The sequence below is a fragment of the Westerdykella ornata genome (genome assembly GCF_010094085.1).
Source record: "Westerdykella ornata strain CBS 379.55 unplaced genomic scaffold EI97scaffold_7, whole genome shotgun sequence".
NCBI lineage: Eukaryota > Fungi > Ascomycota > Dothideomycetes > Pleosporales > Sporormiaceae > Westerdykella > Westerdykella ornata.
In genome coordinates, this window is record NW_022986857.1 from 904,126 (window position 1) to 930,134 (window position 26,009).

Below are 26,009 nucleotides of genomic sequence, written 5' to 3' on the forward strand. Positions count from 1 at the left end.
GCATGCATGACTTCCTTCATTTGTTTCATTGGAAATGTTTTCGATGACGGTAGTGCAAGAAATTATACTCTGAAAGTTGGGGGCTATACCGTGAAACCGTGAAACCCAACCTCTTGCTTCATATACAGGCAGCGTGGCAAACGAGTCCGAAGTCCGACGCCACGGGTATCAACGGATGACCCAGGACCTAAAGTTGTCACCGAGCTTTGTGGATTGAGATAGTGGTCTGGTTTTCGTAAAATGGTTTATCAAGGTAACGGAAAGAGTGTTTGACCACCATCCCCTCTGCTCACTCGATTCCCCAGTGGAAGTGGAACAAAGAACCTTATGAAGTGTGCAGTCTTGATTATAATCACAGAGAATTTAGGAGACAGCTTGTGCTACGGGCGATGAAGCCGTAGGTCTTACAGTCGCTTTATATGAACGAATTCTCTTCAAATTTATGAAATCCTGACAGTGCATTTGCTGCCATGTGAACTGGTTCCTGTTTAGTCAATTCTAAAATGCATGGGTCAGACAATTGATTGCATTGAGTGCGTACATCATATAAACGTGGGTTATGGTCACAAATGGCAACCCTGAAGTTTTCCGAGACAGTATCGGGTGAGGTTTCATAGAGCTCACAGATCGTAATTGTGATTGATTGTGGCGAGAAAACCGAAAGGTGCATATATGGAAGGGCAACGAAAAGCTGATATGGTCAAAGATAGGGTTTGCGAAGAGCATAAAATGACGGTGACGGAGCGACACGCTGTATGGCTTCGTTGGTTCAACCAATTTCGGATGAAAACAAGTCGTCGCCAAACACAGCAACTAGCTACAAAAGTAGGTATGGGGTAAAGCGTGGCTTGTAAGCTGATTTTGGGGCACTGTGGACAGTGGAGAAAATGTGGCTGATTTCTCTAAGAACATTGGGTAGACATTCTCGAACGGTTGATTTCCCTTTTCGTCAAGTCCACAAGAGCAGGTTGAATCCTCAGAACGGGGTGGAAGGATGGTTCATTCTGGGGCTGATACTGCTGGCGCTAAGTGATAGGTGATTATTTCGTCAAAAGAATTCTGTCCCCAAGTGGCTGTGGATTGAATTGAACTGTTGTTGTTCGTGCGGTGGCTAGGATTGTTTCTGTGGCGCAGTAACACCCATTTACCCATGTTTGTTTCTTTTTGTCTTGGGATATTTACACCAACCTCAGTGACACCCAGGGGCAACCATATTCACCAGAATCTCAATTTGGCATATGCAATCGGCCAGCTATCATATTGCTCTGGCTTTACCGCGCACCCGATGGAGTTCTGCAACATGTGCCAGTTAGGTCTCCTTCGGATCCGGCTTACTCCCACTTCTTCGCTTCTGCACACTCCCTGAATATAGTTGATAGTCTTACGCGTTTCGTCCCCTGCTAGAGTTGCTGGAAGGATTCAACGCGACAGTGAATGTTCATGTCACGTGCAGCGTTGATTATGTCATCCAGTGCCAAGCGTTCTTGAACTCGCTCCAAGGATGCCGATGCGGTCCACCGCAACAACTCCGAAATCTTGTTTCCTGGTGATAGCGGACAGCGCTCGCTCTTAACTCATAGCTTGATCGTAAAACAAACGTTGACGACGGCGATATGTGGATCTTAAACTGGTAAGTGTTCTTCGAACTGCGCTCCATCTCGATCATGGCTAACCGTGTTGATAGGTGTAAGTAACCCTAGCTTTACGTACATGGGACCCGTTTGTTCGCTCGGTATCCCCTATCACCGTGGCCAAATAATGGAAGAGTTTGTTAGCCGGCGGGAGGCGACGAATATGGGAACAGCTTGAGGCGAGACGAGAGTCACAAAAGTCGGAGTGGTCTCATTGCAAGGAGCGGAGTCGGTGTGCTGGCCTCATCCTATGATGTTCATCAAAAACACACGATCGTTCCGCCGTTGCAGCAAATGGAGGGACTGGGTTATATCGTAGCTTTACTGTGATGTGATGCCTTGCGCAGGATAGGCTAACGTACGCTGTAGTTTACGATGTCCTGGCCTCTCTGGGTCTGCTGAATAAGGTATTTACCTGACGGGCAGCTTACACGCAGGGGCTAATGGGTCATATAGCATGCCAAACTCCTCTTCCTCGGACTGTACGTGCGCAGGCTAGAGTTGGACACGCTCTGCCGAACCTTCTGCTAACGCGAGTGTAGTGACAATGCCGGAAAAACGACGTATGCAAACCAAGCCGGTGCTCAAGATGAAAACTGACTTGTGTAGTCTTCTGCACATGCTCAAGAACGACAGAGTTGCAGTGCTGTAAGTGTATTCCATCCGTGCCTTGTAACGAACGTGCAGGTTGACCCTTTCCAAGCCAGCCAACCCTCCACCCCACATCCGAGGAGCTCTCGATAGGCAATGTCAAGGTCCGTGCCCGGTCATTCAAGGCCTTGGGAACTAGGCTTAAATCAAGCAGTTTACCACTTTCGATCTTGGAGGTCACGCCCAGGCGCGCCGCCTGTGGCGCGATTACTGTATGCTCAATCCTCATCCCGTATGCAACTTTTGCTGATTCATGATTCAGTCCCTGAAGTAAGCGGTATCGTCTTTCTTGTCGATGCAAAGGATCACGAGCGTCTTCCCGAGTCAAAGGCAGAGCTCGATGCCCTAGTAAGTACCGGTCCCGCCATACGATTTGTTCTTGTGCTAACAAGGTTATAGCTTGCCATGGAGGAACTCGCCAACACCCCGTTCGTCATTCTCGGGAACAAGATCGACCACCCGGAAGCTATCTCAGAGGACCAGCTACGCGCTGCTTTGGGTCTTTATCAAACCACCGGCAAGGGCAAAGTCCCTCTTGAGGGTATCCGGCCCATTGAGGTGTTCATGTGCAGTGTCGTAATGCGGCAGGGTATGTTGCATCGTCGCCCTACGCTATGACTGCGTGTTAACATTACATAGGGTATGGTGAGGCCATCCGCTGGCTCAGCCAGTACGTGTAATGGGTCGTCCTAAGGACCTCATGCACTCAGTACGAATTACGTGTGATGGGCAGGGCGCAGCGGTGCAGCTACGAGTACATGATGGATAGTTTGACCTTTGCTCATTAGATGTATACTCTCTCTCATGGCCATGGCGTTAGTGTCTGAAATTGGCGTTGTCAACCGCTCACTTGCGCAATACTGGCCCCTTTTGTGAAGAATCTACCCTAATGATAAAATTTCTGATTGTTCGAAAAGTTTGGGTATTTAACAAGGTAGACTATGATTTCGCCCCGCTCATGAAGTGTTACGACCACGATTTCTCGTTCCAAGCAGCAGATAGGGCTGGATAACCCCTTCCAATAGAGCAACAAGATATGCTGCCATGCCATCCCAACCCAGACGCCGACCAATGCAAATTCTCATTCCGTGCTACTTCAATCTTCATACTCAGCATCTCTCACGCCGCAGAAATTGGTTCCAAAACACGAATCGATGTTATACCACATACGCCAGTACAAACTTGCATTTGCGCTGTCGAACGAGCCGTCCTCCTTCCTAGGCACCTGGTCGCCAATGATACCGTGGTTGGTGCCAACAATCCAGCCTATGACCGGCCAGCTTCGAAATGTCTGCTGCCAGGGGGAGGGAGCGGGGAGGAAGGCTTTCTCGGCCGGCAGAAGAACAGCGGCTTTCGCGCCCTTCACGCGTAAAGTCGAGCGGCCGGCTTGGCGAGTTGTTTCTACGGATGTGGACGTTGTGTTTGTGGGTGCCGGAGGTTGTGCCTGTCGTTGAGGGATGAGGGTTTCGTCGTCGTCGATAGGGAAGGCGCCGGTGCTGCGGAGAAAAGGTTCAGATGCCAGGCGCTGTGGCATTGACGCTGGTACAGACGTCGTAGCTGTAGCTGATGAAGCGGTCGCAGAAGATGAAGTTCCGAAGGGAAGGGTGCTCGACGAAGACGCGTTGGGGGATCCTGCCAGTGATGCGACTGCCGACCCCGGTGATGCTCGCACAGCCTTATCCTCGGGAGGTCCACGGCCCACATAGCGCTGGGCTGTGACAATGTGCCCTTGTATAACTTTTGGAGAGTAGTGGCACGCGCGCTCTGCAGCTTCTGGGGAATCGAAAGTGACTTTAATCCAGTGATCACCGCCGACATATTCGTTGAGCTTGCGCAATGAAGCCTTTGAGAGCGAGCGGACCGAGGAAGCTTTGTGTTGCGATAACGAGAGATTATAGCGCGTATTTGGAGGTAGTCGGTCGTAGTCTTCGTATATGATGCCACCCGACACTTTCTCGTAGAAGTCTATCGCAGCCCATTGCTGATCAGGTCCATAACCCCACAGTATAACCTCTGTAGGCTCCTTTGGCGCCGCAGTAGAGCCATTCCCTTGGAAAAGTGAGCTGTCTAATCCCGCAGCATCTATCAGATTCGGCGCCGATGCAGAGATGGGGAGGGATCCGTTGGGCCCTGATGGCTTCCGCGTTCGCAACGATTCCCTCTGCGCTTCCTGCTGCTTTGTTTTGGAAAAGATATCGTCAATGACGCGGAGATTCTCGAGCTTCGCCTGGTCTTGTCCGCGCGCTGGAGTTGCTGTTTTACTGCGGGAGAGGCCGCGCTTGCGGGCCTTGCCGAACGGACCTTTTTCCTCTGGGATGCGCCGCTGGGTATGATCTGAGCTGTCCATTGTTAGTGAGCTGCGCCGAATCTTTGGCAAGTTCGGACTGCGCAAGAGAAATGGATCTTTTCTCCCCCATGACAGCAGTTGTTATTGATCCACAGCATGGTTCGGCAAGGTGAAACACGAGACAGTGACTTACTCGGCAAACTCGTACGCCCAAGGAAGTCGCCTTCCCGTCGATGTGAGGGCGCGCTCTGAATCAGGTACGGCGTGGACCTGCATTGTTGTTTGCGATTTGTCGTCTTGGGAGAATGGAGCTTACCATTGTTTATGGTGAGATTCATAAACCAGACAAGACATGCTCGGGCCAAGCGCCCAAGCCACAACCACGGCCCGTGCTCCAAAGACCAACGCCACAACTTGCCCGTAATCTGCAATTCATGATCACCATCCGATACGTGTAAAATATTTCTCTACAACAGCAGAACTACAAAAAAGTTAACTAAACACTTTTGAGACGAAGCAAAGAGCACTATTCCGGAAAGCCACGAAATGGGTCCGACGCCAGTTAGAATCCGTGGCAGAAAAGGGAATCGCTCAATCGTCTCCAGTTGGCAGTCACAAATCTCCCCACCCGCAAAGGCCGCCAAAGCTTCTACCTCACAGTCCGCCAAACACCCAAGACCCAGCAAACATTATGTCAAATCCACGCCTACCTTGCAAGGATTGCCTCCGGAGATCCTGGATATTATTTTCCTCGAGAGTATGAACATCTCATTGCCGCGTGCTTCGCCGGACCTGGGACGAAAGTTATCCTCAAAAACTACATGTATGGAATTCGCCATGCGATGCTTTTTTGAGACAGTTGATCTCAATAAAGAGTTTGAAGGGTATGTTGAGGATTGGTACCTGGACCGAAGCTTTTGGCTGCCTCGCCCAAGAAGGCCTGCGGACCCTGTACTCCAATCGCAACTTCTCGCGTCTCGATTCTTCACCTGGGAATTTTTCGTGGAATATTTTCAGAAAAGTCACGGCGTTGTTTTCAGACTATTCGACCACATTAGGCATGCAAGTAGTCACGACGTCCTACCGAATTTCCAAGATCTGTTCACCGTTGACGACCCTCATCCAAGGTGTATCAAGAGGGCAACTTCCCCTATCGGCCTAGGGTCATTCAGCTATGATGTCCTAATCCCCGAGAAACTGCTTCATGGTCCGTGGACGCCTGACAAGACTAAGCTGCTTTACGTACTGGTAACGCTGGAGTGCACAATTGACTGGAACGGGAGTACAGCTGGCGAGACTGCCAAAGAAGGGCTACTGGAAGCAATAGCTGAGGGCGACGAACGAGCGGTCGCTGCGTTGTCCGTTTTGCTGCTGGTTGATGGTCCCCTGAATACCGACTACTTGCGCTACGCGGTGACTGAATGTGGCTGCAACTTCACGATCTTGAGACCTCTGCTTTGCAGTGAACTCATCTCCCGCACGGTAGCCAAAGGGGCGATGGACCTGTATGACCCGACAATCTGGCGGTGGGCCGACTGTGAAGGCGCTGAGAACGGCAAGGGAACGTTCCTCAAGAAGATATTGAGTATGGCAGATGACCGCTCCGGGTACTTTTCTGGGTACGTGTCGGATCTTGAAGGCTGGCCAGGAAGAACGGAGCTACCAGAGTTCGAGAAGTTCATACCGCTACCCTACTTCTACTGAGCGTAGCGACTTTGCACCGCGGCGGCTTAGCAGCTGAAGCTTTGTAGGATTGATTCGTGCACACAAGCGTCGTTCAGGTGGGAGAGGACAAAGAACGTCGAAAAGGTCCGCCTATTCTTACCGTTGTCAATGAACCCAACCGCGCCGTGGACATTCGCCTTAAACGGGCCTATTCTCGTGAGCTTTTCAGTGGGGTATATGCCGACATCACCCCAAACCTGGCCACGGGATCTAGATGTCAAATTCAAATTATTCGAGGGAATTCGGCAAGGGCGCCAAAAGGGGAGCCTGCCAAAAACATGGCCTATTGTGCGAATGACCGAGTTCGCTTTGACCCTGTCCCGTCTCTTCCTTCCCGCTCGTACTGGCCGATTTGCCAGCATCGCATCAGATTGGGGAGGAGAGGGCTGGCGGGCGATGGTACGGCCAGGGGGGACTAGTTAGAGCCTTCTTTGACTGTGGAAGAAGGGTACAGACCAATTAGCAACTTCGTGGACCTAGTCTTGGTGGTTGGGGATACTCGCTTCAGCGGCTGCGCGATCCAGACTCTCAGGGGATTTGGTGTTTGGCAGGCGTTGTCACCCCATCAAAGGGCGCGACTGGAACTACACGATTTTTCTGGGCTGTTGAAGTTACATCAGGGAAGAAAGCGAGCTGAGTTTACTCCGGGGAATGAACTGGACAAATCCGTTCCGACCATATATGTCTGTCTGGTCAGCTAAGGGAGACGGGTTTAAACAAGCTGACATACCAAGAACTCGCTTCACAGCATTCATATCATGCTCGACAGAGTACCTGTCGCAGTTCGAGTTTGGTGCTCGCATGTCGGAAGGGATCTGATCCCCCAGATAGCCAGCGTGACCGAAGTCAATCAAAGTCAGGCAACCTTCTCTGTTCTTCATGAGATTATTGGGGGAGAGGTCGTTGTGAATAACCCCTACTTCATGTATTTTCTTGATAGAGCTGAGGATCTGTGCGGCATGCGTCCGTCCACTGGCGATTTCGATCTCGAACAGCTCCTCCATCCTAAAACCGAAGATGCCTTTGTCATCCACAAAAGGCTCAGAGTGTACGCGGACGACAGGACAGCCATGAGATGCCAAGTAACAGAGAATAGAAAATTCGTCGGCAATCAGGCGTCTTTGGCGGTCGTCCATGCCGACCTTGATGACAGGGAATGCATCCTTTTTATTCTTTAGGATTCTGATATGAGCGTCCGCTCCACATTTTAAGACGTCAGACTTGGCCCAAAGCTCTTCAACCTCCCGACTATGTGGTATAAGAGTCACGGAACCATCCACCGCGGGAAAGTGACTGAGATCCGGAGGCTTTCGCCAGTCGCCATTCCAGCATATGCGATATTCGTGCCTCTGGTAGTCGATATTCATGGCACATCCATCCTCGAATCGATATGCGAAAGAGATCGGTTTTGGTGACATTTCAATGTTTGTGCTATGACTTCATGCACGTGAAAGTAAAGCTGGGGCATGAAATCAAACTATCGAATGGTTTCTGAAGGAGATTTAAGGTCGGACATCCGACGGGAAATGAAGGTACGGTCGAGAATTAAGGGTTAGGAGGTGGGCGGACGAAGGGTAGATTAAGACGTGAGCGAAAGGCTCTGGGCTGTTGTAATATCATAAGAGGCGGGTGCTTAGTCAGGCCGCCATTTCCGAAGGCGTACCTACTACATCGGGCCAACCGCTTACATCTAGCTTCCAGGAGAAGGAAAAACGTAATTACAAAAATTCTACGGAGTATCCAAAGATCCAAAGGTTACGCTCCTCGACATTATCCGTGCAATTCCTCCGCTGATAACGGGCCACTCTCCCTACCCACGGTCATATGCTCTTCGCTTCTTCAACAATGCTATACATGATATACCCAACGACGCTAATAACACTAATGCCGTAATGACCTCTGGAGATTGTGATGGAGAAAAGGAAAATGCCGGAAGGAGTCAGAGGGCACCTTCAGACTTCTTCTCCTCTCCTAGAGCGGGTATCTGCTGCTTGAGATAGGCCTCAAGGTGGTCGATCTCCTCTGGGTCAGCCGAGTGCACCAGGTCCCTACACGAGCATCAGTGCTGTTGGCAAGAGCATATCATCTTCGCTCGCACTCACTGGTATGTTCTAAAGTCCACGTTATATCCAAGCTCCTTCAACGCATCCGCACTCATCTTCCCATACCGATGCGCAACCACCTGATCCGCATCCCCATGGCCCATGAAAATGGGCGTGTTCTGATTCGGGCTATCCTTCGGAATGAGATCCTTCATCTTCTTCTGCAACAGCAGGTAGCAGCTCAGACCAAATATGCCGCCGAGCTGAGACTTGTATGTGACACCGCTTATCAGGGCCATGGCGCCGCCTTGTGAGAATCCGCCGATTACGATCCGGTTTGCGGGAATGCCTTTGGCTACCTCGGCGTCGATGAGGGAGTGGAAGTAATCGCGGGTACGCAAGATGCCTTCTTCGTCTTCTTCGCGGGAGGAGATGTCGCTGAGGGACTTGATATCGTACCAGCCGGGCATGCGCATGCCCATGTTCTACCATGATCAGTCAGTGAATGTTCTATCTCATGTGCTGAGAAGGTGAGACAAGGACTTACTAATGTGATGGGGATCATGGGAGCGTTAGGGAAAATGAAGGAGACTTCTTCAAACTTGCTTCTCCGCCGCCAGTTCTCCGCCAGGAATATCCTATGCGAATGAGTACCAGGTAGTGTAGAAATATGTCTACGGGAGCATCTACCAGCCAGCTCCACTGTCTCCCAAACCATGGGCGACAATGACTGTAGCGGAGTGGCGCTTGAGTGCGGGAACGACTAACGGCGCCTTGTATGCGATGTGCGCCATACTGTACAGGGGGTGAAAGAAATTCTTGTAGATATCGTCAAGCGGTAGACTTAAGAATGTGGTATACGGAGTAGATTGGTGAAAGGTGTTGACCGTTGATCAATAGCGGGGCCTCGGATCCTGCGCTAGTCCAACCGCAACCCCTGGGGCCCGAGATTGGCATGGTCTGCGCTAAGCCCCTTTAAGACAGTCCGAAAAGGCCAATCACGAACGTCATCGACGAACACACAAGTACAACCAGTCACAGGCATTGATTCTACCTCTCACTCACTCACTTCAAGCTTCCCCTCTTCATTATTGAAGCAGATACTGCTAGCAACGTGTCAGCACGTGAACACTTGCTCCCTCACTTAAAAGTGCCTAGAAATCGGCTCCGAGAGCTGCTTTCCCTCTGGACATGCGCATGACTCGCACAGAGTGATCCATCCGTCTTGTCCATTCTTCAAATCGCTCTTGTCCAACAATTTCCACCTACACACTAACTCTAGTCGTCACTGCAGAGCATCCGATGAACACTTTCTTGGTAACTCAACATCCAATGGAACGAAGGGTGACCAGAAGTGCTACGAAGCTAGCTTCTCCAGAAAAGCCACCCTTCAAGCCCAAGGAGCCTGTACAAGTGTCTAGTCCTCCGAAAACTGCAAAGCCTCCAAAGATCAGGAAGCGGAAGTCTACAGCCGTTCAAAATGGGAACTCCTTTGGCTGGCCGGTCAAGAAGTCCAGGGCGTTATCGAGGAATGTTGGCAAGCTTGAGACCCCTCAAACCAATATAGAGCGGGGAGTGAAGTATGAAGAGCTACCTCACAATCTTGGGCTAATGCCCGTTTTCGTTCCACCCGCGTCCGTCGTCGGACAATCTGTCTCGGTTCAGGTAAAGCCGTCCAACAGCGAAAGAGATGCAAGTCAAGGGCGGGTACCGAAGAAGAACAAGAAGCTCAAGTATCCGCACGGAGTGACACCTTATCCCGATTGGCCTCATCCTACTCCGGAAGAGTGCCGCGAAGTCAATCGCCTACTGACGTCGCTGCACGGAGAGTATAAGCCACCCGCAGCTATTCCTCCGCCCTCCCTTACCGTAGCCGGCTGTGGTGAAGTGCCATCAGTCCTGGACGCTATGATTCGGACGCTTCTGTCGGCTTCGACCACCCAGGCCAATGCGGCGCGTGCATTCCAGGGACTTGTTGAGAAATTCGGCATTCTCCAGGAGGGCATTGGCAAAGGGAGTGTGAATTGGAACAAGGTTCATCTTGCCTCACAAGTGGAGGTGCGCGACGCTATAAAAAACGGCGGTCTTGCCAACTCCAAGAGCAAGCACATCAAGAGAATTCTCCAGATGGTATGGGAAGAGAATCAGGAGCGCCGCAAAATCATATCGTCGGATGGATCAGTTGATGGCTTGAAGGGCCTCGACGTCACGAAAACTGCGCAACATGTGCTATCTCTCGACCATTACCATCTTCTAGACACGAATGATGCGCTGGACGCCCTCATGAGCTATCCTGGTATTGCATACAAGACAGCGTTGTGCGTTGCACTCTTTTGCCTGAGGCGACCGGCCTTTGCAGTTGACACGCATGTCTTCAGGATCGCGAAGTGGTTAGGTTGGGTACCCCCGGCAGGCGAATGGGATGGCCTCGCCCCGGGCAAGACAGGCAAGTTCGCTGGGCCGGATCGAGACTCTACGGCGGCTCATCTTCAAGTTCGTGTTCCAGACGACTTGAAGTATTCGCTGCATCAACTTCTCTTCAAACACGGACAACTGTGTCGACGCTGCCAGGCCATTACTGGTGAGCATAGTGAAGGATGGGACAAGGGCTGTGTGATCGACCATCTTGTCAAACGCGAGAAACCAGCATTGGCCCGCATGAAGGTCGTCGATAGGAACGTGACGCTGGGCTCCCTTACGCAACTCCCGAGCACAAGCACTGGTTCAGGCAGAGCTCCGAGAAAAGAAGAAGTCATAGCTGAGGAAGATATGGAAGCGGGCGAGGAGAGCAGTGGGCTGAATGAGCTGGACAGCGACGAAGACTTTGAAGATTGAGGGTCTATATCGATGATGGTAGGGATCCTGCTGCACACTGGCTTTCTTTGCTGAAAATGGCAAAGATGAGGCGTAACTCTATAAAGACTCCATGAGGCAGTTGGTATTACTGGGAATGTACAATCTCCCGACCGGTAGGTGTGCTTCTTTCAAAAGCATCTTTTCCTTTTCTAAATCCAATACCTTTGTGAGATTCCAAAAGCGGACGTCTTTTCCACAGTTCTGCAATTCTACTTTCCATTGGATGTTCACTATTGGGTCAGCTTTCCCTTTGAGGTGATCTTCCCTGCAGACTTCCATTTTTCCGGACCAGAGCAAGTTCACTATTAGCCACATGGACAGCCCCTATAATAGTTATGACACGTCCTTATGATGTGGGGTCAATTTGGAACCCTGCTCCACAACGGTTACCGACATTAGCGACCACAACCATCTATGTATTATATACTAACTGATCCCATGTCTCCAAGCCTCCAGACATACCATTCGCAAAGCTTTATTCAACGTCGATAGTAGGGATCTCCACCAAATGAGCCCCATGCCTTTCCTTCTAATTGGAGGAATTTCCAGATTAGGTACGACGGTCTTTCGGTTAGTACTATGCTTGGATTCGCCATGACTGGTTTCCACCAAACGAAGTTATGGAGTACAATATACTCTCCCTGGTCATAAAAGGTGCAAAGGTATTTCCTCGCAGCCAATCATCAGGAATATGGGAATGTGGGGAGATATTGTATTGGTGTCTGCGGATAGGCATGTCTTGGGAGTATTTGCGTATAAGCACAACTTCAACCTCGACTTCACACTGGAGCGAAGCACTCCTGCTGCTGCCCCATATTGCGTCTCTCACCACCATCATGATTTGGACCTACGCGGCCCTCGCGCTCCTCGCGCCCTCTGCCCACGCACTCCTCCGCTTCTCCTGCTCCCAGCTTGTCATCGAGCGTCTCGACCCCCTCGTCAATCCTGGCGCCCTTCAAAGCCCTCATCTGCACCAAATCATCGGCGGCAACGCGTTCAATGCTACCATGGATCCGTCCGTCGCGCCCTCCGACCTCGCCACTTGCACCACGTGTACGTTTTCTGAGGACTTCTCGAATTACTGGACTGCGGTCTTGTTCTTCAGGGCGAGGAATGGGACCTTCAAGAGAGTGCCCGTGAAGGGCAATAGTGGGTTTGAGAGCAGCCAGGGTGGAATGACGGTGTATTACACGCCAACGTTGAGGGGGACAGCGAAAGTGACCGCTTTCAAGAAGGGGTTTAGGATGATTGTTGGTACGACTACGCACTTTATCGCAGCACCGTCAAGGAGTCACAGTGTCAAACTGATGTGCGCTTCCAGGAAACCCGACCTACCGCACCGAAGCCGAGGCGAAACGATTCCGGCAACTCACATATACGTGCTTGGAGAATATCCTCACGCGTACGGGCGAGACGCTTGATTTCCCCAAGAAGCCGTGCAAGGCGGGTATCATGGTGAATGTGAGGTAAGAGACCCATAGCATGTGGTAGCTTCCCATGGGTTGCTGATATCTTCTACAGGTTTCCCACATGTTGGGATGGCGTCAACCTCGATTCGCCTGACCATATGAGCCACGTTGCTTATGTGTGTTGGTTACCTTTCCTCTACTTCGATTCCGAATCCGGGTTGTGGACGGTCATCTAGACCCAGTGAAGTTATGGACTAACGGACGTCTAGCCTGCATCCGGAACCTTCGAATCCAACGGGCCCTGCCCCTCCACCCACCCCGTCAAGATCCCGCAGCTCTTCTACGAAGTCATTTTTGACACTTCGAAATTCAACGATCAATCACTGTGGCCCGCGGACGGCAGCCAGCCCTTCGTGTGGAGTTTTGGTGATGCGTACGTATCGCTGAACTCGTGACTCTCTCTTCCCAGATCCCCTGCCCATATCTAGTTGCGTCATATGCACGATACCGTTGTTTCCATGAAGAAATGATATACTGACATAATATATGTAGGACCGGCTACGGGAATCACGGAGACTACGTCTTTGGCTGGAAAGGCGATGCGCTGCAAAAGGCCATGGACTCGAATTGCAATATCAATTGCCCTCAACTCAAGACGCAGAGTATCGCGGCGGGCAACAAGTGCGCGCAGAAGCAGAAGGTGAAGGAGGATATTGATAGTTGGTTGCCAGAGTTGCCCGGCGGGATGCCTGTGCAGTGATTGTGCCGTGGGCAAGAAGACTAGACAATAGCCTTTAGAATGCAGGCTGAACCGAACATGTGTTTTATATGTCTTTTTTCAGAATAGGAACAGTCAATTCATTTTCCGAAATCCAAAATGAAAACCGTGAATTTCACCATAAGGATATGAAAACACGGTTCCCACTTGTATTCTCTCCGTCTCTCTCTCTCTCTCTCTCTCTCCTACATTGCCTCTTTCTTGTTTCTAATCCACCCCCAGAATCAACCCTTTTTCATCTCCATCTCATGATACGGCTCAGCCCTCAACCTCCGTCACCGGCACCGCCAACGGACTAACCTCCCCCCTCAACCCCCAACTACACACCCCACTCCCCCCACAAGTCCCAGACAGCGTCTCAGGCGCCTGCAAATGCACCTCACCAACAAACTTCCTGGCAAACCTCTGGCCCAAGCTCCCCACCTCCGCCACCCGCCGGAACCTGACGTCGAAATTGGTCAAGCCGAATTCGGGCGTCTGCAGAATCTCCATGGTCCAGTAGCCGTCTGCTTCGGCGTTGTCGTCGCAGGGCCACGAGCGGTTGAAGGGGTTCTCTCCGCGTAGCCAGATGGCGCGGCAGTTGGAGGCTGTGTTGTTGGCGGGCAGGGTGACGGGTTGGCCGGCTTTGTTGGTGCCGAGGTCGAGGGCGTTGGGGTCGGTGATGCTGGCTGTGATGGTGTTCCAGGGATAGTTGCCGGGCCGGCCGGAGGGGGAGAAGAAGCCTATGCCGGTGAGTTGCCAGGGGAGGAGGCTGGAGCTCGTTTCGCGGGGGCTCAAGGTCGGGGCGGAGAGGATCGGGGTGGTGAAGGAGAGAAGGGTGGGGAGGAGGACAGTAGCGAAGTGCATGATTGCTGGTGGTTTTGTCTGGCTTTGGCAGTGGGTTTTTGTGTTGGTGGCGGTAGCCGTCTTAGAAGAGTGCAAACGGTTGTAGTAATGCTTTTCAATTCGGAAGTGACAGTGTTGTTGAGCTCAAGAGTGAGTGGGAAATCTCGATGCCGGTGTCTTCAAATAGGTGTGCATTCATCCTTATAACCTACCGATGTTTCTTCTTCCGCTATTCCTTCTCGAATATTCGCCACCCAAGGGCTTTCAACTCCACTGGCCTAACTTGTAAATCCGATGCATACGACAGTGGTACCCACTGCATAGGCCCTCATCATACCAACCGCAAATAGACACTGATAGTGCTATTATTAGAACGATCGACATGGGCGCTGGTAACCCTCGAACGCGAGTTGTAAACGATGTCACGTTAACTCGCTTACACTAACGCTTGCAAACCGTTAGGCCTGTTCGTACTGTGGTGATGCAGTGCACGTGTCGGTGTGGTGATGCTTACTTAGCAGTACCGAGGTCTTGGAAATATTGATTGCCTGGTTCATGTACTGCAGGATGCAGCGATGACTCGTGAGGATTTGCCAGAATGTAGGTTAGGAGACCTGGATCGTGATGCGCGGTCCTAGGTTACAATGCCGCGAGGTGAGCAGGCGCATGCGAAACGCCTGCCTGGGTCGAAAGCCGACGAGAAGCAGATGGAATCAAAACTGACTTCGGACCTGAAATACTCCAGAAGAATGTGTCCATTCTTCATTCCTGCCTGTTCGCTATATTTCGACTGCATAATGAATATGGTATCTCAGACGACACTAATGCACCTCGCCATGCCTGGATTCGTAAATGGCGCCAGATCCGTTCCGATGTCTAGATAGCGACAAAAAAACTCTTCTCCCCCTCTCTTGGCTTCACCCACGCCCTCTTAAGAATGGGGTCGGCGCACGATATCCTAATCCTTTCAGGCGTAGCAGGCGACTGCAGATGCAAAACTGAGTGTTCATTGAACTCGCGGCGCGCAGCTTTGAGCGCGTCGCGGATAGCGAAGAAGACGGAGCTGCCCATGAAGAGAGGAGGTTCACCTGCGAATCGTCAGCCCACTGAAAGCTTTGAGGCGGTGGAAGGACACAGAAGAAAGAACATACCAACACCCCTACTCCTCTGAATTGTCCTCAAATTCTCCCACTGCACGTCCTTGAGCAGGCTAACATTGAAGATCTGCGGAATATCCCTGAAGCCTGGAATCTTATACGCGCCCGGACCCTTGGTAAAGATCTGCCCAGAAGCCCTATGCCAAAGGCTCTCCTCGGTAGTAAACAACCCCTGGCCCTGAATAAACGCACCCTCAATCTGCCCGTAGTCGATAGCAGGGTTGATGGAGTGCCCAACGTCCATTTTGATATCCACACGTCGGCACGTCCAGTCGCCTGTCAGAGTGTCGATTTCAACTTCGGCTGCGGCGACGCCCTGAGTAAAATAAAAGAACATTTGACCCTTGTTCTCGCCCCAAACATAGCCAATGTCGGGGGTTTTGTAGAAGCCTTGGGCGGAGAGGTTGACGCGGTCAAAATATGCGGCATGCGCAATGTCCTTCATGCTTGCGTTCGGGCCCAGCTTTTCGCGGTACGGTTTGAGGCGTTCGTTGAGTTGCTGACACGCGTTCCAGATGGCGTAGCCATTGAGGTCGGAAGAAGCGGAGGCGGCGGTCGAGGAGGTGTTTGCGACGGTGTTAGTGGCGGTTTCGGAGATGTAGACGGACTCTTGAGGGACTTGGAGGGCTTCGGCCGCGATCATGGTCATCTTCGTATGCAAGCCTTGACCCATTTCCGTGCCGCCGTGGGCGAGCAGGACAGAGCCATCGTGGTAAATGTGGACGAGGGCGCCGGCTTGATTGAGGAACAGCGCCGTGAAGGAGATGCCGAATTTGGTAGGGATGAGGGAGAGGCCGCGCTTGTTCCACTTGTGGGTCTTGTTGAACTCTTCGATTTCTTTGCGACGTTGCCAGTACGCGGACTCCTCCTGGACCTGGCGGTACATGAGGGGAACGTGCCAGTCCTTGAGTTCCTGGTTGAAATGCGTTACCATATTTGTCTCTGGAGAATACATGTTGATCTCCCGAAGCTTCTCGACTGGAATCCCGAGATGATCGGAGATTTCCTCCATGAAAGTCTCGCAGATGAACATGCCCTGTGGTCCTCCGAAGCCACGGAAGGCGGTGTTGGAGACAGTGTTTGTCTTCGCTATCCTTCCCCGTACATGAACGTTGGGAATAGAGTACACGCCATCAATATGCGTCATAGAACGCTCGACCACTGCACCGGAGAGGTCCTGTGTCCATCCGCCGTTGCTGAAGACGTCCGCATCAAGAGCCTGCAATTTCCCGTCCTTGTTGACAGCAACCTTCCAGTGCGCAAGGAATGGGTGCCGTTGTCCCGAAGTCATGATGTCCTCATCTCGGTTCAACATACACCTTACAGGTCGGCGGACCTTGTTCGCTGCGCAGGCCACGATACCCGCCAGCTGGATGGACCTCGTCTCTTTGCCACCGAAACCGCCACCCATGCGCTTGACACGGGTAACGATCTTGTTGGCAGCGACGCCGACGACCTTTGCTACGTAAGCCTGCGTTTCCGACGGGTTTTGGGTGCTGCTGAAGATCTCCATCTCGCCGTCCTCAGGCTTGGGCACAGCAACACAAGCGTTGGTCTCCAGATAGAAGTGCTCCTGCCCGCCCATGCGTGCCGTGCCCGTAAAGACATGATCAGCTGTGGCAAATGCCTTCTCCGTATCGCCCTTTTTGATGTACCGATAGTGATCGAAGAAGCTTTCTTTTTCAATAGCCTCCTCGATAGTGAAGATGGCAGGTAGATCTTCGTATTCAACCAACACCGCTCGAGCGGCCTGTTCAGCGCGCTTAGCAGAATCGGCAAGGAGCATACCAATGGGTTGGCCAGCAGTGAAGACTTCGTCGACTGCAAAGAAGACCTCGTCGCACTTAGGCGCACCCCACCAGTTGGCCTCTGGAGACGGAAGATCCCGGTGGTCAACCCAAGCATGCACACCGGGAAGTTCAAGTGCGGGCTCGGGGTCAACCTTGACCAATTTCGCATGCGCTTTTGTGGACAGAACCAAACAGCCGTACAATTCATTCCGCTGAGGAGGAATATCGTCTGTGTACTGTGCTTCTCCCGTAGACTGCTTTAAAGCAGCAACATGCGGCAGTTCTTTTCCAAGAACGTTTTGGGTGTATGCCTCGGCAGCCTGATGGTCCTTCTTTCCCGAGGAGATATCTCTTTCAATTTCTCCAATGGCCTGCGTGTCAACTTCCACCTCGTCTGCGTGCAGCTCCGCGAGAACTTCATGATAGAACTTGTAGAAGAAGCTGAGCGCCAACGACTTCCTGTACGTTGCCATGCCACCAGGGACGCCAAATCGGAGGTCGAAGTCCTCTTCCAGGGCACCCATGACACCTTCTAGCGTTTGCAGCTCGGTGAACTTCTTTCCTGTCAGGTACCCCATGGCTTTCTTGGCGGCAATCGTCGTGGGCGCCATGCCACCGTAGACGAGATCGACGCGCTCGACAAGGTGAGAATCGTTGAGCACCACGCGCAAAGCGGCATTTACAATAGCGATATCATCGTCCTTTCTCTTTGCTTGCTTGTAAGCTCGTATGTATTCCCCCTTCTCTTTGGTCACCGGTATTCGAATGCTCGCGATGACGGCGTCAGGAGGTAGCTCAGTCTGCCTATATCCTTTGAAGAAATCCGCAATGCGTAATTCTGTCGTCTTCTCCAAGCTCTTCGCAACAAGTGTGGCATTGCTAGCCATAAAGACAGGATTGAGATCCGAGATGGGCGAGGCAGTAGCCAGATTACCTGCTGGTGTTCCCACATTCCGGATCTGTCTCCCAGCGAAGTACCGAAGTTGTTTCAGGATGGCGGCAAAAGCCTGCCCGCGAACCTTACCGTAGTGTTTGATAGCGTCTTTGCATATAGACTCAAGATCCGTCAAGACGACGTTTCCGCCTATCTCCAGATGTTCGTCTTGAAAAGTGAACTGTCTGAGCTCGGCGATGTCGCCAACAAAAACACTGGCGCTATAGTTCATGCCTTTGAACTTGGTCTCGATCTGCGTCTCCGTGCTACCTCCGATAATCTTTGCCGAAGGATATGCGCTCTTGATCTCCAGCAATTGCTGAAGGGTAGTGGGCCTGTACCACTTTTTCCGCTTATTCCCGAAGGCCAGCGGCCTGAACAAATGCTTCCTCAGCTGCGACGGGAAGATGAGTTCGGTATCCGGGTGATACTCGATGAACCCAGGAGGCGTAAACCGTTTTATCGGCTGCGAGTCGTCCAAGCCGTCTTTGCAACAGCCGCCTGCTTTCCCTCCATTTTCCATACAGCAACCCGTCCCACCATTCGCCGTGGCTTTCCCGCAACCTGTTGGAACGCTGAAACTTTGCGCTGCGTCCAGAATAGGTCTATATCCGGTGCAGCGACATAGGTTTCCGTCGAAGGCTTCTTCGACGTCATGTTCGCTGGGACGTTCGTGGTTTCGGAGTAAGGCGTACAAACTCTGGACCTGCGTTAGCGCCAGTTTGACAGGATTGTTCAACAGGAGATTCGTACCATGACTATACCGGGCGTACAGAACCCACACTGACTACCATTTCCCTTTGCTATCCTCTCCTGTGCCGGATGCGGCTTCTTTACATTTCCGATCCCCTCAACTGTAATGACATGCTTTCCGTCGACACTGACAAGCGGCGCCAGGCACGCATTCACACTCGCATGGTAAATCTTCTTTGTCGTCGGATTATACTGGCTCACAACCTGTCACACAATCAGTCCTCATACCTCTCCTATTCCCATGGCAGGTATACTTGCCACAGTACATGCGCCACAGCCTCCCTCTGCACACCCCAACTTCGTGCCTGTCAGGCCAATGCCCCGAAGATACTCCAGCAGGGTGACTTCGGGATCCGCATCCTCGAGCACGACTTTCGTCCCATTAAGGTAGAACCGTAAAGTATCGTCGTACCCCTCCGTGACACTGTCGAGGGAACGAGCGTTCTGCGGGGGGACGGCGGGTTCCGGGGCACCAATAATACTTGGAGCCATATCTCCCTAGTCTTCTGCTTCAAACGAACAAAATCCCAAAAAGCGAAGACGAAGGATAATAATGAAGAACAAGATGCAGAATGATCAACTCCACCACCTCCCAACAAACTCCTTGTGCAGTGGGGCGAGCTTAAGGTGTTGATATCATGTGCGGCGGTCCACCTTTGGCCCTGAGCATGCCTCGGCGCCAATGACGATGGGCTGTCTGAGATATTCCTATCGAGGTGTGACCCACGGCGAGGGCTGCTAAGACATGCCCGCCCGCAGGATGGCGGCGAAGGCCGATGGGGACGCTCTCGGACGGGTGGACAAGCGTTGTTCCGCTCCGCAGCGGGGCGATATCTGATTGGGTGGAGAGAAAAGGGGCTTGGCGTCCCCTCACGACGTCACGAGGCTTGGCGTGAATGTTCACGACTTGAGGGATACTGAGGCAACCTCATCGGCACGTACTTGTACATCGACCATTTCCACTGCTGACTGATCTCAAACAGTGGGACTCGGACATTGACTTGCGCTCTCGTCTCTGACCCGTGAGGCTGGTACTGAGTTGATCTCCTCAATGACATCTATCCACCTGCAAGTCCTCTACTAGACTAGCATGTGACGGGACACAGAAGTCAAGTCTGTAGTCAATCGCGTACCGACCCTATTCTTCTGTTTTTCTGTAGAGGACGACTCGGAGTGGAGTTCTTGCACTGGCACTCTCCGACCTGTCCGGGCTGTCTGGTGGATTCCCCATGCATGACTGACTGCAAGTCGTACTGCTCGTGAACAATCCGAGGAGCGCACTGGAAGACGGCCTCTTATAGAGACCTACAATACTTGAACCGAGGACCCTCGTAGATCCCAGCAAAGGAGTCCACCGGATCGCACTAGCCCAGTACACTAAGTCAGGCACAAGCAGTCAAATCGGGCCATCCGATATCCTCTTTTACAACAGCCTAACCCAAAGACTAGCCCAAGCTCCCCTTTTGTGAGATTCTCTCAGAGAAACGTTGTTCCAAGCTCCGGTGAGGACGCGAGATCATGTCCCGCGTGTGGCGACTTCTGCGACAGCCAGCAGATGAGTGGGCCATTCGAGTTGATGCGTGATCGGGAGCAAATCGAGTCGTCCTGCAGCAGGCGCTTCTTCGGAGCAACTTGTCCGATGCGCGCATACGTGTTTCGGTGTGCCTCCGTGGAACTCAATTTCTGGTTGAATATGTCAAGCAGAAATTGTGGCATCGACACTGCATTATTCGAATCATCGAGGAGCGCGAGCATGCGAGACTCGAGGTGCTGCCCCGTTTATTGAGTCGTCAGTTCTACTGTGTGTCTATGGTTGGTTTCAGTTGCATGCACGTACTACTGTGTATGTAGCTGCAGCACCGGGGCAGGAATCCAACACACCAGCGAATAGATGACGTCACGCATGCCATCATGGTACTTTAAATACGGCCAGAAACAATGCGCCCCGAGGTTGCTACGAGCAAAACACAGTCCGGAAATACAGCTGAATATAACCAAGTCTCTCCCCGTTAGTGTTCTTATACAACGACTACTCGCATTTTCGCGTCCCACACGTTCTGCATCGTTCCTCCTTGCCCGAACTTCTCAGCACATCGCATCTAGATCCACCTATCATTCCCAGCAGCCAAGACAAGATGAATAACCGCGACAACGGCGTTACGGAAGGCGTCAAGTTCGTCACCTCCACAGTGGGAAATACGGTCGGCGGGGTTACGAATACCGTTGGCGGAGTCGTCGGTGCCGTTGGACGAGGCGTGGGCGAGACGGTCGAGGGAGCGACTGGTAGTGCCGGACGGCCTATTGCGAGGGCGGTCGCCGACGTCGGCTCGAGCTTGGAGGATGCAGCGGCCCAAGTTGCCGGAGGTGTGAAGCGAGCTGGGGAGGGAAAGTAAAGCATGAAGCAGGCATGATGACTTGTACTAGCCGTCATATAGTCGCCGGAGTGTCCATGCCCTATGGCGGTTACGGTACAGAACTAGTACAAAGACTGAAGGACGATGCGAATAAAATACAATTTCACGTGATGTTACAGCGGCCGCACATGTGCACTGAGTGTATGCGTTGTAGAGCAAATATCCCTTCTGCAGAGCTCCCTATGTACACGCAAACGCTTTGGCCTCATGCTGAGGGGGACCCAGAAAACACCGCAGTGTCATGACGCCATTTGAACCGGTCATGCTGAAACATCAGACTCTTTTTAATCTGTGATTCCCACAGTTATGCGCCACGGGAATTTTTGTCACTGATGTCGTCGTTTTCGCACCCAAGCAGTTATCTTAACACGGCGCCGTAGTCATCGTACTCATCACTTGGGCAATTTCACGCACTTCAACTCGCTTTACAGATGAAAACACATTCAGACCCAGCCTATCTCTAAGAAACTTAAAAGGTTTCCTGAGCTCTAAAGAAAAAAACAGGTCCTGGTAATAGTGCTACTACGGAGCCACGGCTACTACGCAGTTGTAGAAAGGCCGAAGCGCCGTTCAAACCCCCATCCCGGAATGAAGCCTCAACTCGACGGCGAGGAGGATAAAAATTGGGATGCACCACACCGACAAGTAAGACTACACATGCCTTCGGTGCGTGGGATGTTTCTGTATCGCTGCTCGTCTCCGAGTTAGCCCCTGCCTCACATCACTCGTCACTTTCTGGAAGTAACAATCATCACTTGCGGGACTTATTTGGCAAGCGCTACTTACGCAGGCTTGCCTCATACATTGTGCTTCGCTCCATTTTAGATCGCCAGACTAGATCCGTGATTACGCTTTCTTCATCGACGCGTTCGATGCGGCCTCTACTCGGCCAAACACGATCGCGCACACTGAAGCTACACCGTCCGTATAAATTCTCCCTTCCTCACCTCTCCTACTTCCCTTTCCACTTTTCATCCATTCTTCCCTTCGATAGTAGTCGTTATCACCCTCACGGGGCAGGTATTGTTTACCCACCAGACATTCCTCCCTCTTCTTCTCACCACATCCCACCATCAACAAACCGACACCTCGTCACCATGCCTGCCAGCATCCCATATGCGGAACCTCGCATAACCATCCACGAAACGTGGGTACCACACTTCATCATCCACATCGAATCGGTCCCCATCCCCGTCGGGCTCGAGGAAGTCACAAATCCGCAAACAGGGAGATCCTACACGCGTCCCAACCGCTGGATCTGGGTGCGTCGCACGATCCCAATACGCGTCACGGACGACATAAATTTCCAGCCCCAGCTGCGCAGACCGATACTGCTGCCCCGTGAGGCAACTTTCACTTACCCAGCTCCTCGTCCTGACGTGAGGCCCATCGAGTTTACGTTTTACACCGATTGGACATACATATACCCAGACATCCCATACCCAGGGCGGACGGAATATTTCTACCCAGATGGGGATCCTTCCAACTTCAGTCCTCCGACTGAGGGTGTGGAAGACGTGCCGATGGAAGACCCGCCAGTCGTACTCAACATTTGGAAACTGAATTGAGGGATCAGATAACGGAAGATCTATTTCCCACATTCCCCAGTAAGTTCTCTCCTCTGCCGACACTTTCAATGTGCGAAAACCGCTGTTTGCATCATGCTTATCCCTAACCACCATCGATCGGCCCGTCCCTCATGTCGCGTCCCCGCTTGGCTCCAACAATACTAGATCACTCCGATATCCTTCCCCTCGCTTGCATTCTCCGATGTCCTCACCATCAAGCCACCTTAATCCACGACGCTGACAATCACATGCTAGGGATTCGATCTCCCCACCTTTCACTGATCACACGTCCGGTACATCTTCTCCGATTTTTCCACTGCCCCGACCATGATCTCTTCGACTGGCAACTCCCATTTCACACACAATAAACTCTTGTTGTATCTTTCCTTCTCCTGTATATACTATTGGCTTATTGTTGTATACCCAAACTGCCTCCGGTCCATGCGGTAGAGCAGACTAGAGTAGATAATCACCTGTGTTTACAGATATTTCGACCAAATCCCATTCCTGCTTACTCCTCATGCTATATCGAACAACGTCTACCATCTTTGAGACTGGTTCCGATAAAGGTGGTGCGAACAGGGGAATTTGGTTCACAAGGCCACATGGCGTCGTTCTACCTGCAATAATCCCGCCTGCGAACCCCGGCCTCGGCCGCTGTTTGTCAGACGGTGGCCTGGTCCTTGCTAGCTAGTGAGCCAAATGGCTGCTTCATATAGCCGCACCTTTCCACCGTTAATTTCATGCTGGGCGGGATGAAGAAAGACATGGCAGGCAGGAAGAATGTCTCTGCCATGCGGCGGAAATTGGGCAGGTGTCCAAAGAGGATGTTGTTGTTGAGGGCAAACACCTCACGGCAGCAGGAGAGGCTGTATCTGGAGACGATGGAAAATGTCACTACCGACTGTGACTATAATGTACCCGAGTAATAACAGAATGTTAATCCCGTCCACTTATATACTGTGGCACAGGGGAGAGGGGAAGGAATCCTTGACACCGTCTAAAATATCATGGATAATACTAGGACGTCCAGTTTACTTCAAGGGTCGCAGCAAAGCAATCTGTGAAAATGGGGTGAAAACGAGGAGAGGTGGAAGCGCGAATTGGATCTAAAATGCCATTGAGACCTTGTCGCTATTCACAATACGTAGTACAAGCCATATCGGGGTAATGTTGGCAATATGAGAAAACTGTCTATAGAACGGACAAATCGCCGAATTTCTCCTGCTCAGAGGTTAACATAGAACTAGCGGGGCATCAGTATAGAAGAGACTCGCCTTGTAACCCGGAACGTGCCAGCGGCCCTTCGATACAAGCTGCTCGGTGCGCTTGTCAATGTCGGGCTGAGCAGCAGCAACCTCGTCCTGTGCGCGATCATCAGTCGCCTTATTCCAGCCCACTGAAGGTTTCCACCACATACCACAGTGAGGTCAGAGAATGGCCTTGCCTCCTCAATGTTCTTCAGCGTCTTCTGCAGATCCCTCAACTCCTTGTCAACCACGCTCTTGGTCTCCTCGGCGCTCTTCACGGCCTGGGCCTCGAACGCCTCGATGGCCTTGATCTGCCTGTTCACATCGTAGGTCTGGGGCTTGAAGGCATTGAAGCTCCTCTCAATCTCGTCGACAATGGCGGTGTTCTTGAGGACGGAGCGGTAGTAGGCGAAGTCTACGGTTTGGGGCTGCTCGGAGAGCATCTGGACCTTGCGGCGCGCGTCATCGTTGCGCTTCTTGAAGGCTTGGAGAGAGGCAGCGGTGCTGCCCTTGAGGCCCAGCTGCGTGCCAATCTTGGTCCAGTCGAGCTTGAGAGCGGCGCTGCGCTGTAATTGATGCGTGAGTTAGTTTTTCTTGATTCGCAGAAGAGGGGATATAAATCGGTACGGGTAGCCGGGAGAGGCGCCAATCGCCCCTGCCGGAGCTCCAGGGAACGCGGATAGGGAAGTTGAACGTACTCCGACAGCCATTGTGATGGATCGAGACGGGTTAGGGTAGAGATGGGGTTGCGAGTACGATGTGAAGTTCTTCCTTAGGCGCGAGCAGACCTCGGAAAACGCTTGGCACTTATGTAAGCACCGGTTCCGCAGGTTCGTGAGAGGTCACTTTTCGCACGTATAGGAGATGCAGGGAATCAGAGCAATCACAAGTCCTTGAGTTTGACTAATTTTATCCATTGGTCCGCTGGATACAGACCACAGAGCGATACGTCACAATGATCGCTTTTCTCCATGGAATTCTGTATTATATCCTTTTATACAGAGTTGGAAGAAATGTAGCGAGCCGTGCTCCTAGTTGTCCCGTCATCGCTCACGAGACGTTGAACTATAAGCTGAGCGCCATGATGGAGTTCACGATATCGTTGTCGTTCTCCTTCAGTGCTTTGACCGCCTTCTTCCGGGACACGTTGGCCTGCTGCATGACGAGCTCAATGTCCTTGGCCTCAAGACCGCTGTCATCAACCTCCTCGCCCTCGTCCTCCTCCTCTTCCTTCTTTTCCTCAGCCTTGCCCTTACCGTGGCCATGGTCGTGGTCATGACCAGCGTGCTCGTGGGCGGCAGCTTCGGCGGCCGCGAGCTGTTGAGCAGCGGAGGCTTGGGCCTGGGAGTTCAAGTCCTCAATCTTGGCCTCGCCGAAGATGCTATGACGTGTCAGTACACTGGGGAATCTCATGTCGGATGTCGCCTTACATGTAGGTGTTGCTTGAGGGCGACTTGTAGACATCGGGGTTGTTGATGACGAAGAGGATCTGTCCCGCAGTTAGACATAGTCCGACTGGCGCCTCCATCCTCCTCCTCGAGCTGCACTAACGTTCTTCGGTCGGCGAAGGGTGACCCTTGTGATGCCTTCAACGTGCTTCAATCCAAGCTTGGCAATGGCCTTGCGAGCCTTCTTCTCGTTGCGGGAGTGAACAGCGACGGAGGAGCCGGCGGGGATGGTCGCCTCACCACCCTCCGCCTCGGATTCGGAGCTGGACTCAGCATCCTCGACCTCGGCGGCCTTCTTCTCCGGCTCGTCGACGATTTCCTCGATGCGTGGATTGGCCATTGTGCTTTTATTTGTCGAGACGGTGGTCTTTGCGGGAGGTTGTCTGGTGGTGGAGCTTGTGGTCGGGTGCGTTTTCTCACTTTCCCAGGTGTGGGAAAATTGGCGAGGTCTTGGCAGAGGTTACCAGCAATGTCATGGTTTAAGAGATATC

The 26,009-nt window shown here is 52.2% G+C and overlaps 13 protein-coding genes across 13 annotated transcripts; 6 read left to right on the forward strand and 7 right to left on the reverse strand.

The window, feature by feature from the left end:
• The first annotated feature begins 1,646 nt into the window (after positions 1-1,646).
• EI97DRAFT_300105 (small COPII coat GTPase sar1) lies at positions 1,647-3,170 on the forward strand. Its single transcript, XM_033794523.1, has 10 exons — positions 1,647-1,686; positions 2,001-2,038; positions 2,088-2,113; positions 2,174-2,194; positions 2,241-2,279; positions 2,335-2,386; positions 2,437-2,494; positions 2,545-2,630; positions 2,682-2,871; positions 2,922-3,170. Exons 1-10 carry the CDS (start codon positions 1,665-1,667, stop codon positions 2,960-2,962), a joined length of 573 nt encoding a protein of 190 aa, XP_033655178.1. The 5' UTR covers positions 1,647-1,664; the 3' UTR covers positions 2,963-3,170.
• EI97DRAFT_416717 (uncharacterized protein) lies at positions 3,171-4,881 on the reverse strand. Its single transcript, XM_033796900.1, has 2 exons — positions 4,763-4,881; positions 3,171-4,621 (listed from the first exon to the last, which is right to left on the reverse strand). The coding sequence occupies exons 1-2, from the start codon at positions 4,843-4,845 to the stop codon at positions 3,379-3,381; spliced, it is 1,326 nt and encodes a 441-aa protein (XP_033655179.1). The 5' UTR covers positions 4,846-4,881; the 3' UTR covers positions 3,171-3,378.
• A 132-nt stretch (positions 4,882-5,013) lies between these two features.
• EI97DRAFT_416719 (uncharacterized protein) lies at positions 5,014-6,273 on the forward strand (the record flags this gene model as incomplete). Its single annotated transcript, XM_033796901.1, has 2 exons — positions 5,014-5,468; positions 5,508-6,273. The coding sequence occupies exons 1-2, from the start codon at positions 5,116-5,118 to the stop codon at positions 6,271-6,273; spliced, it is 1,119 nt and encodes a 372-aa protein (XP_033655180.1). The 5' UTR covers positions 5,014-5,115.
• A 507-nt stretch (positions 6,274-6,780) lies between these two features.
• Positions 6,781-8,052, reverse strand: EI97DRAFT_300204 (uncharacterized protein). The gene is made up of 2 exons (XM_033794524.1): positions 7,025-8,052; positions 6,781-6,979 (listed from the first exon to the last, which is right to left on the reverse strand). The coding sequence occupies exons 1-2, from the start codon at positions 7,710-7,712 to the stop codon at positions 6,906-6,908; spliced, it is 762 nt and encodes a 253-aa protein (XP_033655181.1). The 5' UTR covers positions 7,713-8,052; the 3' UTR covers positions 6,781-6,905.
• A 181-nt stretch (positions 8,053-8,233) lies between these two features.
• EI97DRAFT_449705 (Phospholipase/carboxylesterase) lies at positions 8,234-9,130 on the reverse strand (the record flags this gene model as incomplete). The annotated part of the gene is made up of 4 exons (XM_033800235.1): positions 8,234-8,342; positions 8,397-8,821; positions 8,884-8,974; positions 9,027-9,130. 4 exons carry the CDS (start codon positions 9,128-9,130, stop codon positions 8,234-8,236), a joined length of 729 nt encoding a protein of 242 aa, XP_033655182.1.
• Positions 9,131-9,374: 244 nt separating this feature from the next.
• Positions 9,375-11,596, forward strand: EI97DRAFT_432502 (DNA glycosylase). Its single transcript, XM_033798176.1, has one exon. The coding sequence runs from the start codon at positions 9,669-9,671 to the stop codon at positions 11,169-11,171; it is 1,503 nt and encodes a 500-aa protein (XP_033655183.1). The 5' UTR covers positions 9,375-9,668; the 3' UTR covers positions 11,172-11,596.
• Positions 11,597-11,730: 134 nt separating this feature from the next.
• EI97DRAFT_432504 (uncharacterized protein) lies at positions 11,731-13,450 on the forward strand. Its single transcript, XM_033798177.1, has 5 exons — positions 11,731-12,446; positions 12,514-12,658; positions 12,714-12,777; positions 12,871-13,034; positions 13,154-13,450. The coding sequence occupies exons 1-5, from the start codon at positions 12,029-12,031 to the stop codon at positions 13,359-13,361; spliced, it is 999 nt and encodes a 332-aa protein (XP_033655184.1). The 5' UTR covers positions 11,731-12,028; the 3' UTR covers positions 13,362-13,450.
• A 187-nt stretch (positions 13,451-13,637) lies between these two features.
• EI97DRAFT_489193 (uncharacterized protein) lies at positions 13,638-14,653 on the reverse strand (the record flags this gene model as incomplete). Its single annotated transcript, XM_033802214.1, has 2 exons — positions 13,680-14,653; positions 13,638-13,643 (listed from the first exon to the last, which is right to left on the reverse strand). Exons 1-2 carry the CDS (start codon positions 14,223-14,225, stop codon positions 13,638-13,640), a joined length of 552 nt encoding a protein of 183 aa, XP_033655185.1. The 5' UTR covers positions 14,226-14,653.
• A 427-nt stretch (positions 14,654-15,080) lies between these two features.
• EI97DRAFT_375256 (xanthine dehydrogenase) lies at positions 15,081-19,330 on the reverse strand (the record flags this gene model as incomplete). The annotated part of the gene is made up of 4 exons (XM_033795495.1): positions 15,081-15,292; positions 15,356-18,785; positions 18,839-19,042; positions 19,100-19,330. The coding sequence occupies 4 exons, from the start codon at positions 19,328-19,330 to the stop codon at positions 15,081-15,083; spliced, it is 4,077 nt and encodes a 1,358-aa protein (XP_033655186.1).
• Positions 19,331-20,804: 1,474 nt separating this feature from the next.
• EI97DRAFT_432509 (uncharacterized protein) lies at positions 20,805-21,440 on the forward strand. The gene has a single exon (XM_033798178.1). The coding sequence runs from the start codon at positions 20,974-20,976 to the stop codon at positions 21,229-21,231; it is 258 nt and encodes an 85-aa protein (XP_033655187.1). The 5' UTR covers positions 20,805-20,973; the 3' UTR covers positions 21,232-21,440.
• A 702-nt stretch (positions 21,441-22,142) lies between these two features.
• Positions 22,143-22,820, forward strand: EI97DRAFT_489205 (uncharacterized protein; the record flags this gene model as incomplete). The annotated part of the gene is made up of 1 exon (XM_033802215.1): positions 22,143-22,820. A coding segment is annotated over one exon (678 nt), but the record flags the coding sequence as incomplete, so codon positions are not given.
• Positions 22,821-23,698: 878 nt separating this feature from the next.
• EI97DRAFT_432510 (mitochondrial ATP synthase) lies at positions 23,699-24,790 on the reverse strand. The gene is made up of 4 exons (XM_033798179.1): positions 24,769-24,790; positions 24,241-24,636; positions 24,098-24,184; positions 23,699-24,044 (listed from the first exon to the last, which is right to left on the reverse strand). The coding sequence occupies exons 1-4, from the start codon at positions 24,778-24,780 to the stop codon at positions 24,015-24,017; spliced, it is 525 nt and encodes a 174-aa protein (XP_033655189.1). The 5' UTR covers positions 24,781-24,790; the 3' UTR covers positions 23,699-24,014.
• A 159-nt stretch (positions 24,791-24,949) lies between these two features.
• Positions 24,950-25,938, reverse strand: EI97DRAFT_432511 (nascent polypeptide-associated complex, alpha subunit). The gene is made up of 3 exons (XM_033798180.1): positions 25,622-25,938; positions 25,501-25,559; positions 24,950-25,451 (listed from the first exon to the last, which is right to left on the reverse strand). Exons 1-3 carry the CDS (start codon positions 25,856-25,858, stop codon positions 25,136-25,138), a joined length of 612 nt encoding a protein of 203 aa, XP_033655190.1. The 5' UTR covers positions 25,859-25,938; the 3' UTR covers positions 24,950-25,135.
• Between the last annotated feature and the right edge of the window lie 71 nt (positions 25,939-26,009).

Coding starts and splice junctions, on each gene's coding strand:
- EI97DRAFT_300105 (XM_033794523.1), top strand. CDS start 1,665: ATGGCTAACCGTGTTGATAGGT. Junction 2,387..2,436: donor TCTCGATAGGCAATGTCAAG/GTCCGTGCCCGG, acceptor TAAATCAAGCAG/TTTACCACTTTCGATCTTGG. Junction 2,495..2,544: donor CCGCCTGTGGCGCGATTACT/GTATGCTCAATC, acceptor TTCATGATTCAG/TCCCTGAAGTAAGCGGTATC.
- EI97DRAFT_416717 (XM_033796900.1), bottom strand. CDS start 4,845: ATGCAGGTCCACGCCGTACCTGATTCAGAGCGCGCCCTCACATCGACG. Junction 4,622..4,762: donor TGGGCGTACGAGTTTGCCGA/GTAAGTCACTGT, acceptor AACAATGGACAG/CTCAGATCATACCCAGCGGC.
- EI97DRAFT_300204 (XM_033794524.1), bottom strand. CDS start 7,712: ATGTCACCAAAACCGATCTCTTTCGCATATCGATTCGAGGATGGATGT. Junction 6,980..7,024: donor TGCTGTGAAGCGAGTTCTTG/GTATGTCAGCTT, acceptor CTGACCAGACAG/ACATATATGGTCGGAACGGA.
- EI97DRAFT_432502 (XM_033798176.1), top strand. CDS start 9,669: ATGGAACGAAGGGTGACCAGAAGTGCTACGAAGCTAGCTTCTCCAGAA.
- EI97DRAFT_432504 (XM_033798177.1), top strand. CDS start 12,029: ATGATTTGGACCTACGCGGCCCTCGCGCTCCTCGCGCCCTCTGCCCAC. Junction 12,778..12,870: donor ATATGAGCCACGTTGCTTAT/GTGTGTTGGTTA, acceptor ACGGACGTCTAG/CCTGCATCCGGAACCTTCGA. Junction 13,035..13,153: donor GTGTGGAGTTTTGGTGATGC/GTACGTATCGCT, acceptor TAATATATGTAG/GACCGGCTACGGGAATCACG.
- EI97DRAFT_432509 (XM_033798178.1), top strand. CDS start 20,974: ATGAATAACCGCGACAACGGCGTTACGGAAGGCGTCAAGTTCGTCACC.
- EI97DRAFT_432510 (XM_033798179.1), bottom strand. Junction 24,185..24,240: donor CATTCTCTGACCTCACTGTG/GTATGTGGTGGA, acceptor GATCGCGCACAG/GACGAGGTTGCTGCTGCTCA. Junction 24,045..24,097: donor GGCACGTTCCGGGTTACAAG/GCGAGTCTCTTC, acceptor ACCTCTGAGCAG/GAGAAATTCGGCGATTTGTC.
- EI97DRAFT_432511 (XM_033798180.1), bottom strand. CDS start 25,858: ATGGCCAATCCACGCATCGAGGAAATCGTCGACGAGCCGGAGAAGAAG. Junction 25,560..25,621: donor CCCTTCGCCGACCGAAGAAC/GTTAGTGCAGCT, acceptor ACTGCGGGACAG/ATCCTCTTCGTCATCAACAA. Junction 25,452..25,500: donor CCCTCAAGCAACACCTACAT/GTAAGGCGACAT, acceptor GACACGTCATAG/CATCTTCGGCGAGGCCAAGA.